The sequence below is a fragment of the Columba livia genome, chromosome 5, assembly GCF_036013475.1.
Source record: "Columba livia isolate bColLiv1 breed racing homer chromosome 5, bColLiv1.pat.W.v2, whole genome shotgun sequence".
In the NCBI taxonomy this organism is placed as follows: Eukaryota; Metazoa; Chordata; class Aves; order Columbiformes; family Columbidae; genus Columba; species Columba livia.
This window is the reverse complement of record NC_088606.1, coordinates 68,437,026-68,448,036: the sequence shown is the minus strand read 5'-3', so window position 1 is coordinate 68,448,036 and position 11,011 is coordinate 68,437,026. Positions and strand designations below refer to the sequence as shown.

The following is an 11,011-nucleotide window of genomic DNA, read 5'->3' as shown; positions in this document are numbered from 1 at the left end:
TCTTTTGTTTGCTTGGGGTTGGATTTGTTTGGTTGCTTTGGTGCTTTTCTTCTTTTCATTTGGTTTGTGTTGGTTGGTTCTGTTTGGTTTGGTTTCTTTGGTTGGGTTTGGTTTTGTTTGGTTAGTTTGGGTTTGGTTTGATTTGTTTGGTTGGGTTTGGTTTTGGTTAGTTTGGGTTTGGTTTTGGTTGGTTGGGTTTGGTTTTGGTTGGTTTGGGGTTTCATTTGTGGGTTTTTGTGTTTTCCTTGTTCGTTTTCCCTTATCACCACCAGCCTTTTTTGTTTTGAAACACGTGCTGGAACATCAGTGATCAAGGGCTCATGTTTGATATCAAACATGGGCAAAGAAACGGTTACAGCCGGGTTTTCTGACAAACAAGCTTCTGCTAAGAAAGATCAAAGTCAGGACACATTGAAGCAGCAGTAGGCTACAACAGGCCAATAAAACCGGATGATTTTAAGTGAAGTTTGAAGTTTTAAGGTGTATTTTCTGAACAGGTGTGAAGATGAGCCAGCTCTGATTTCTCCCGATATCCGCTCGCCAGACGCCTCCCAGTCCCGCCCGCCCCGTGCTGACAACAAACGTGTGTCCCGGTGACGGAACCTCGGGCTGTGCTGTCACTCCTGGTAAGACACTCCACGCCTTCTCCATGGCACTTGATGCTCCAGCATTGTCTCCGTTTTACTTGTCCACTCCTTTGACGGCTCAAGGTTACAGTTATTAAAACGTCCTTTGTATCTTGTACTGAAGGGTCGCACAAAGCCCTGGGGGGTGCGAGAGCACTCGTGTGAAGCCCCAGAGCAGCCGCGTTCTGCAGGTATTTGTTTTCTGCCTTTCCTGGGAAAAGACATTTCCCATCAGTATTTCAAATGGGAAATCTTTTATTAGTGATTCTATAGAAGGGATAAGAGGGCAGAACATGCATTAAGTAATGGAGCTATAGAAGATCAAGTTTTGCAGTGCTCTGGGAGACACCTTTTCATTTCAAAATGTCCAGTTCTTTTGGTTGTCCGTTCTCTCAGCGTCTTTTCCTTACATTTTATCAGCTGTTGTTTGTATAGTATGAAGAAGTTCATGCCAAAAGTACTTTTGTCCAGAAGGTAAATAATTCAGGCTTGGATCTTCTACAAGACCTAAAAAGAATGGAGCGCAGATATTTCAAGCTATGAAGGTGCTTAATTTCTATTGATTTTATTTCCCTCAAGGAGATTTAGTGGGATTTTATGCCCTAAATTCCTTGAAAATATCTGTATACTCTGACTGGAATGATCCCAAAGCACGTTTATGCTTTATGATAGAATCAGATTGTTGCATTGTTTCTTGTTCACCCCCTCCTGCTCCTGTTTTGTTCATGTTGTTAATGTTAACTGTTTTCCACCCGAGCGAGACAGAGGGAAGAGCCACGTAACTCTGCGCCACAACAACTTGTATTTGAATGAAACAGGTAAGATAATGGCTGCAATAACCTGACACAGTAGATGGTACGTGGTTGTGGTCACCACGGGAGCTGACGACGTTTGTCCTTTCAGCAGGGAGGATGGGGAATTAAAGCTGCTCAGTGGACGTGGCAGGTAAAGCAAGGCTGACACAGGCCAAGGGCAGCAGCGCAATGAGAAACACAAGTACCATCTTGTGCCGCTTAATTGACTCAAGTTAGTTATGCTTGGAAGATAACGAAGTGTGAGCCTTTGGCTTTTTTTCTCCTTTGCACCATAGTAATTCAGTTACAACTGATTTCTCCTCCAGCTCTGGCCATGGATGCGAAGGCAGCACAGCCGGATCGCACAAACTCACCAACGCCGCGGGAGGGAAACCTGGACACGGTCTCTCACCATATTCCACTGCCCCCGAGGAACTTTCAGGGAAACCTTAAGTAAGTATTTCAAATGTTCCCTCAAGGACTATTAATTATGCTTCCTTGAGGTAAAGCAGCGTTGGCAATAAGTTTGTTTAATTAGCGTTTCATTGCACTGCGTTGTCGGGGACGCAGACCCTCCACGGAAACACGGGGCTGTGCAGCTGCTACCAGGACATCACACCATGGCTTCAGAAAAAGATTTTCAAAAGGTTCTTGTGTTTAAATGAACCAAACTTTGCTCCCCAGCCAACGATGTTCCAAACGTTGTGGAGACCGGAGAAGCTGCAGAAAAATCATCCCAGAGAACCAGAACAAGGAAGAGATCTTTGCTGCCACCCACCACTGTGATATTCTTCTCTTTAATCACAATAGATGGCTTACATAAAAATAGTGCATAATACTAAAGAACCTTTTTAACCTCAACAAGCTCTTTGAAGCCCGTGCGGGGCAGCGCAGCACGGGTCGGCGCACGCCCGGCAGCAGCAGCAAGAACCCAGACCGAGCGATGAAGAGTTGCGAATTTTCTTCCTACCTGCAGAACCAGAAACCTGTACTGTCATCGCTATTTTCATGGGCCTTTTTATTAAAAGCAGATTTCTACAGAGAATTAATGAAATACAAAAAGGAATGTAACTGAAATGTAAATTAACAGTTGCCCAAACCCAGCATTTTGCAGCCAAAATGAACATAAAGAAGGGGGATTGTGACCATCACCAATCCCTGCCATGGCACTGTGGAAAACCCTTCTGCTTTATCTGACAATTAGAGCAATCCCTTAAGTAGTTAAGTCAACACTTTTCTTATTTGACAAAGCCATCGATGCTATTTCAAATTCACCGAGTTACCAACTGCAGCCACACGCTCTTTGCCTTTACTGCGCTGCATCACCGGGAAGATCAGCTGGAGCAGCAGCCCGGAGGAAAATACGATCCTGAGACATCCCCTTAGTGTCACTTGTGACCAACACCCAGAGCGCGGGGCTCTTCCGAGCAACATCGAGACGTGGCTCAAAGCGTGTTCACCTGACGGGCTCTCAGGCTGAAGTTGAGCAGATTCTGCTGGCGCTTGACCAGCGGCTGGAGATCCGGAAGGGGCCAGAGAAAGGAGATTTTGCGGCCACCAGCCGCGGGTGCCCCGGGGCACGAGGCGCTGTGGTCAGTCTTTAGCGTCGCCCACGCCGTCAGCGTTGATGGCAAACATGGCTTCAGCCTCGGGCAGGCACGGCGAGTCGTAAATCTTGCAGATTCTGGTTTCACCGCGGCCTTTTCGCAGATACAGTCTGTGCGGGGAGAAGGAAACACCACAGGTCGGTTAATCGCTGTCATCATCATTAAAAAGTGACGTTAGCACATGAACGTGGCACACAGGAACTCCTGAAAACACCGCTGGTTTTACTGCAGATTCATGAGTGCGCGGAGTTGCGCTCATCTGCTGAAAAGCCATCGACAGACTATGTGGAAACCCAGAATTTAGAGGTAATTGGCTCCTTTCCTGACATCTCCCAAACTGAGGCCAAGGGAAGGTGACAAGCTGTTCTCTCACCTCGTGGTGGAAGCGTGGGCGATGATGTTTCCTCCGATGGGTTTTTTGGGATCTGCAGCGAACATGGCAGCTCCGTCCACCTGCGCCACCACTTGGTTGGTGATCACGACCGCCACGCCGAACTGTACCGAGAGAAACAACCCAGCCCAATGCTGTTATTTTCCACCACCTGAACCAAGCGGGGAGAAAGAAAAAAAAAATGCACTTTTGGTGTCCACAACCACCGTCATGCTCTCAAAATACAAGGAAGCAGCCAGGGAGCGGGCAGAAAGCCCGCTGCACACACTGGCGAAGCCCTCCCGAGCGCCCGCTCACCTCGTCGGCCAGGCGCAGCAGCATCCGCAGGAACCGCGCCAGGTGCATCTGCCGCGCCGCCAGCTCGCCCCTGCCCGAGTAGTCGGTGCGGTACAGCGCCGTGGCGCTGTCCACGATCAGCAGCGCGTACCTGCGGCCACGGCAACACAAACGGAGTTCTGACATTTCTTGTACTCTTATTAACTAGCCTGGAATTTCCTGGTTTGACCCCACGGACAGGTTCCTACACAGCTCATCCGCCACCTCCACACATCTTATTTCCAAGGCCAGGTTTCCGCAGTGCTCGGTGTGCCCCAAATCACCACCCTTTACTTCTGAAAACAACTCTACACCAAGCTGTAAGATTGATCCTCAGGCTGGTGCTTGTTCTCTGTACAGTAACGTCATTGTCGCAGTTCAAGTCAGTTGCTGCCACCCACCATTTAATAGCACAAGGTAATAACTCACAGCTGATACACCCAGCTTATTATCTGGGTGTGCCAAAGCCTACTCCAGTCTGAGACTAACAAAACCTGACCTAACGGTGCTAAGCACTGAAGAAAGCAAGGATATATTGCACTAAAGTTAACTTTGGAAGTAAAGGTTCACTTTGACATTTCACAATTTTGCAATCACTTCAGATGTGTTCACCATCCCAGGGAGCTCTGTCACATGAATTATTATGTGATATGAACATGTATCGCACAAAAATCACCCCAGTCTTACCGGGACTCGGCCATCATAGCAGACGCCTGATACAGGAGCTGGGTCTGGTGATCCGTGTTAAAACCTCGAGCGTACGCCACGTTATCCAGGACGTCACTGCCAGACAAGCCATACCTGGAGAAACCGGGGCGAAAAGTCACGCTCTAAGTGCCAACTTCATCGAGAGCAGTCATTTAGCACGTTTACCTACAACTAGAACTAAAAATGCACATTCTCGGGAGAGTCTTAGACAGAAAACCAGACAGCAGACAAATGCAGCACACCTCGGTGATGAAAAGAGCACAGAATGATCAAAAACCAGTTTTAAAGGATATTTTCCTGCCTAGGAGCAACAGTAAAGTAGAACAGCTGGCATTTTGCTTGAAAAGAAAACCATAGGCAAGGAAAGCTACCGTTCTGGAGCAGACATTCCAAAAGCAATATATTGCTAATAAAAGCAGTGATAAACAGCCTTCCACCCGCAATACCTCTGTCAGGGTTTTACTACTGAAATAAAAAAAACTAGATAGATAGCTACATTCAACATCTTGTATTTAAATCATTCACATGGGACTTTGAGAAGTCCCCTAGAATCTGGACAGCCCGTTGATTATCCTCCTTGGGTCTGAACTGCATCACATTTTTTCCAACGAGAGAGAACAGAGGTAATTGGTTCTGCTTCTCCATTCCACGCTACGTCACATCAGAACATCCTGGGGCAGAGGCAGGAGGCGGGACACCAGCTTTTCAGCCGGTCAGTGGACGCGCTCCTACTTCCTAACAACATTTTGCCAGCGCTGTTGCTTTAACCTTTAACAAAAGAATCTTTGTTTCAAGTTATTGGCAGAATTTAAGACAAATCTCTGAATGTATCTCAGCACCAGTAAAACAGGACTTGAAAGAGACAGTGGTAAGAAGTGAAGCCAGCCCACTGCAGGGCAGTGATGCCAGCTACTGACATACCCCAGTGAAACCAGAAACCGTTGTAAGTCACAGCGGATAAAGCGATCTAACATGCGGGTAGGCGGGCAGACAACCAGAATAGACAGCCTTTTGTTTGGCTGGATTTAGGGACAGTTGTTACTGCAACAGTCCCGTGAGTTTAAGGCGACAGGCTGATTTACACAGCGATCCTGGCTAAATAACGAAGATAACCCGTGAGTAATGGCACCCCTTTCTTCAGCCAGAGCCGCAAGCACAGACCGTTCGGCCACGGCGAGGAGCCGCTCCGGGCGGAAGGTGCCCTCGGTGTCGATGTACATGGCTTTTCCTTCCCCGCCTCCCCGGTCGATGGGCAGCTAAAGGAAAACAAACAAACATGAAATAAAATACCAACAAAGAACCCAGTTATTGCCTTCACCCCCAACCGCCATCGCACAACGAATACCGTACCAAGCTATTGTCACTGAACTCACATTTATCTGGGAAAAGTGAGAAGAAAGATTCCTGTTTTCAAGCTCCGATACCTGTATAAGAGGATGGGAGCTTCACCTGGAGCTGGGACGTCTAGGTGCATAAAGGTGTTAACTAAATGACCAAATTAAGCCCAAACCCTCTAATATTTTATGAAATAACAGCCTTTAGAAGTAGTAAAGACTATTATTTGTTTGAACTAACATTAGTTACTGCAAACTGATGTACTGTCTGACAGCAAGAGCTGGCTGAAGGTTTTTACAAAAATAAGTGAAGTAAGCTTAGGACACATTAATATTAGGGAAAAAATGCATCTAGTCACAGAAACTCAGTGAACCCAACACAGTTTCTTCTCTGGAATTTTCAGCACTCCTGGTGCCAAGAAAGCAGAGCACCTGAACAGAGATCAACCGCTTCTCTGCTTTGAAGACCTAGAATTATGCTACAAGGCTAACCTGTTCAGTTTTGTTGTCAGGAAAAGAAAACAAACTACAGAACATGTCAAATACAGGCAAAAACCATGACAGGTTTAATTTCTGCTGCAGTAATCCCAGTAAGCATGTTAGGCACGAAACCAAAGATCCTAGAAAGCTGCAAGTAGCGCCAGGGGAGCTGCAGGTGTTTTGGGGGCTTGCTGTGAACAAATGAAAATACTCGTATTCTCTGAGGCTCTTTATCACGAATCTCGTCTGTGTCGGCTGGGCAAAGCGCACAAACGAGCAAAGATCCCAAAGCCGTGTTGTCTGAACCCTCGATTTCAGGGCAGCGCACTACTCACTTGACAGGTTACAGCCAGGGTATGGCACAGCTGTGTTTTCCCAGTACGGAACTCCCCAAATAACTCTGTTATGGACCCTGTTTCTATTCCTCCTAAAAGAAAAAGGTCACATACTTCAAACAAAGAGCAGACATATAAATTATGACACTTACAGCAGCTCATCTAAACACTTTCTTTGGTTAAAAGTTTCCACACTACTTGGAAAAGTTGCTTTTCCTACTGAGGTTTGTCCACGTTGCAGATAAGAAGTTTAGATAAGTGTAATTTTGAAGATGCTGAAAAGCCGAAATGCCTTGAGTTGTGATTACAAGTAGGAACGGGGAGAAGATGATAGCTGGTTTTGTTTCCTTTCAATAGGTCATAGACTGGAAACTAGAAACATGCAAAGTGAACAGCTCTGGGTATTGCACCATGACTGAAAGGTTTAAAAATGATTTCTGCAGCACTTAATAGAAAATCAGCAGTGATACAGGAGAGCAGCACTCGAGGAGACGTTCCCTTCAACCTGAACTCGTGTGTCTTCTGGGGTTTTGTCCAAGGATCACGTTCACCAGAAAAAACAGCATAAAATGCAGGCTAATCAATAAAGAGAAATAAAGTGATGACCTTGAAGAAGTTTATCGAGTTCTTTGGAGCCGGTGGTGATCTGGATGATCTCCGACCTTCGCTGGTGGAACTCCGTTGCTGTGGTGAAACCCATCGGAACCAGTTTAGCTGCCTCAGCCTGAAGAAAACCCAAACAAACGGTGCAAGGAGCGCTCATCCCATTCAGTTACCCCCTCCAGTAACTAATACTACAATTTTCTATTTTGCCAAATGGAGAAGCACCTATATCATTTGATGCATACATTTTATACCACATACCATATATGAGTTGGTACCTCTGAACAGAACTGAACTTCTGCTCAAAGAAAAAGCTTCAACATCCGTTTTGTTTATTTCACGGAAACGCCCCCCTTCCTGTCCCCCAGCCCGGCAGGTCAGTTCTGTCCCCGTGAAGCTGCACACACTGGGGCGGACGCGCAGCCTGCCGGGAATGCTGTCCGCCCAGTACCGAATAAACGCGCAAAGTAAGAAAAGGACAGGAGTTAAACATCGTGGTAGGGCAGATTTGGATAAATAAGAACTGGTTTGGCAGAAACTCCACGTTCTGCCCCAGAAGATGCAACTCGGACTTCACGCTCCGTCCCCAGAAGGAGACCCCAGGTCCCAGGGTGAACACCCGGTGAGACACACAATTAACATGTGTAATTAAAACCTGACAGAGGAACAGTGGGATCCTCTGCCTTGACAACTGCCAAGAGCGGATGCTCAGGGCAAGAGTGTGACAAATCGGGGAACACGGGCCCGACCCTCTCTCTGGCAGTTCCGCTCCTTCAGTTAACGAGCTTCTTGAAGTGTTCTCGTGGTTTTGGTGTCTTAGTGTTTTTTGCCTCTTTGCATCAAAAGTCACATCTATCTCTAACCATCTTCACTGCCCTTCTCAGTATATGTCAACAGAGACCTTCCAAAATCACCAGAACACTTTAAGCCAGTGGAAACAAAGCTTCTTGAGTATCTTGAGTTAAAGCTTTTCCAGAACACCCTTACCAAGATTTTGTCAGCTTTGGCTTCACTGATGCCTTTAATATTTAGCAGCTCCTTCTTTGGTGCGTAAGCAACAGCCTCAACTGTGTGAAATCCCGCTTCTTCTAATTTCTTCACGTCATTTGCGTTTATGCCACATTGCTGAAAGGGAGAGGGAAAAAAGGACATATTACCACACAAGTACCCTAACGTAACTTCCACTGAATGCCTTCAACTGGCTTCAGCAGATCTGGACCAGACCCCCTTGTTACAAGTCAGCGTACTGAATGTTACGTCCCTGTTCACTTATACACAGAGAACATAAATAAATCTGTTTACCAGTGCAACGTTTGCATCAGCTATTAATTATATAGAAGGCACAGAAAAGCAGAAGATACCATTATCTGGTTTAATAGATGCTGGAGGTAACCAGTACATGTTAGGAAAAGGTAGACAGCAGGTAATGCCCCACAAAACAGAACTGCGAGCATGGTGGGGGTTTTGCTTTGTTCTGTTTTTTTTTGGACAAAACCCAAGTGAGAATTTAGCAACACGATTTTCAGATACAACTTGATCCGAAGGAAAAGGAGCAGCAGGTGTATTGGGAAGTGGCTCTAGAGCTGACTGCACACCCACCTCCAGCCTGGAGACGAGCTGTGGCCCAAAGCTCTCGTCCTCCGCCGAGGTGTCTGCGTTTGCCTCCAGCTGCATCGCCATCGCCCCCTAGGAGAAAACAAACCACTCTGGGATGCAGCACAGGCATCCAAACAAGAAATACGTGCCAGCTGGAACACAAGAGGTTCTGCTTAAATTTGAGAAGAAACTTCTTCATGGTGAGGGTGGCAGAGCCTGGCCCAGGCTGCCCAGGGGGTTGTGGAGTCTCCTTCTGTGCAGACATTCCAACCCGCCTGGACACCTTCCTGTGCAACCTCATCTGGGTGTTCCTGCTCCATGGGGGATTGGACTGGATGAGCTTTCCAGGTCCCTTCCAATCCCAAACATACTGTGATACTGTGAAAGTGGTTCAGAACATATCAACAGATCACCCTAAGCCGTATGTGATGGTTTTCTCCCTCCCATATCTCTCAGTGCACGGTATGGGAGCGCTGTAAGAAATACCTTTTGTGTGCTTTCCTACATACTATTAAACATTAAAAAAAAATCCAAACCACTCTTGTTACCTTGTAAAGAATAATAAGAGGCTCATTGAGAGCTCCATAGTATTTAGGAGTGCAACAGAACAAATACAGTTTGCCATTAGCAGTATTTAGCAAGCAGTTACCGCGTCACGATAGAAGGCGGGTCTGGCGCTGGATGTCCCAGCGGGGCGGTGCCCAGGATCCTGCCCTCAGCACAACCACAACGCCGGCAGCCTGGACGGGGCTCCAGCACAGCAGGCAGCGGAGCGGGACGGGGGCACCGACGGCCGGGGACCCGGGCGAATGGGGACTGCACAGTGCGGACACAGCGCAGCGCAGGGGCCGCGCCCGGGCCTGGAGGAGCCGCACGGACACCCACGGCCTCCCGGACACCCACGGCCTCCCGGACACCGGCGTCCGGCGGGGACAGCAGAGGCAGCGGGGAAACGGCGGGACAGCGGGAACAGCCCCGCGCCCGCACCGCCTGTTCCCCGGGGACAGCAGAGCCACCACGGGCAGGAGGCCCAGGCCCAACCGGCACCCCCGGCCCGGCCGCCACCGCCTCCGGGACGCACCGCGTTTCGGAACCGCCGTCTGTTTCCTACTCCGGCTACTCCCACCTCGTCCAGTTCCACTGTTTCTTCCCGTTTCCCCTCACATTCGGCCTCGGGTGCCGCCCCGCCCCTCAGGCCGCCGGAGCAGCTCGCCAGGCCAGGCCGGCCACCGGCGCGCAGGCCGCTGCTCACCCGGCCGCTCCCCGCAGCGGAGCGGGAGGCCGCGGCGGGCCCCGGGTCGGCCACTCACCCCGCGGTGGTCCCGGGTCACTCACCCGCGGCGGGGCCGGCGGTCCCGCGTCACTCGCTCCGGACACTCGCGGCCGCCACCGGTTCGGAGGAGCCCGCCACCGCGTCACGTGACGGCACGCGCGCAAAGCCCCGCCCCTTCCCTGACGGCGTCTTAAAGGGGCCGCGTCCCTCTGCCCGCGCGCGGGAGCGCTGCAAATGCGGCGTGGGGCCGTGGGCAGGGCTGGCGATCTGCTCGTAGAGATCAAGCACGCAGCCTGTCTTTTTTCTTTCCTTTTTATCCTCCCCCCCCTTTTATTTATGTATTTATTTTAGAAATCAGCACAAATCCCAGGCTCTGTGAGTTAAGCTGTGCTCAAGCTGTCCGTTACCTTTTCCCCCATCCTGAAAAGCTGCCCAGCCATAACTGGAGATCCCTTCCCAGCTTCACGCCAGCTGTGTGACTGAGCAATGGGCACAGCAAGCACGGGGTGGGAAAAGCTGCAGTAATGACATTCTCAACAAAACCTGGCTTGCAAAATAATATAGCTTCGGTAAAGACATTGTCTCTATAAGGGTTTTAAACAGTAACACATCAAGTCCTGTAGATGAACAGGTGTTATGATCTAAGTCCTAATGCCCCAGAGGAGCTTAAATAGTGCCAAGTACAACTTGAAATTAAACACAAACCTGGAACTGCTTAATTTCTGCCTAAACCCCTTTTCTACTGCGAACATATGGCTTGGCTTGCTGTGTTTCATGTGCTACTTTCATTCAGTATCCAGAGCAATATCACAAACTATCAAAAACCCACTTCGGTTCTCATCGTCACCGGACGCTTGAGCTTGTGAATGTGCTGCAGAACACGGAACCCAAGGAGGCGGCCCCGCCGGGCGGCGCTGGCCCACTGCACTCCCGTCACCACCTTAGGAAA

The 11,011-nt window shown here is 49.0% G+C and overlaps 1 protein-coding gene across 3 annotated transcripts; it reads right to left on the bottom strand.

Moving 5' to 3' along the window:
* Positions 1-2,198: 2,198 nt before the first annotated feature.
* Positions 2,199-10,278, bottom strand: RAD51 (RAD51 recombinase). Of its 3 annotated transcripts, none has more exons than XM_065065670.1 (10): positions 10,125-10,278; positions 8,793-8,879; positions 8,181-8,318; positions 7,197-7,314; positions 6,591-6,682; positions 5,603-5,697; positions 4,421-4,534; positions 3,716-3,845; positions 3,401-3,522; positions 2,199-3,137 (listed from the first exon to the last, which is right to left on the bottom strand). In XM_065065670.1, exons 2-10 carry the CDS (start codon positions 8,871-8,873, stop codon positions 3,014-3,016), a joined length of 1,014 nt encoding a protein of 337 aa, XP_064921742.1. In that variant the 5' UTR covers positions 8,874-8,879; positions 10,125-10,278; the 3' UTR covers positions 2,199-3,013. The 3 variants fall into 3 exon arrangements, with proteins under 3 accessions (XP_064921742.1, XP_064921743.1, XP_005509908.1); XM_065065671.1 differs by having other exon boundaries at positions 10,100-10,201; XM_005509851.3 differs by lacking the exon at positions 10,125-10,278 and having other exon boundaries at positions 8,793-9,379.
* Positions 10,279-11,011: the final 733 nt, after the last annotated feature.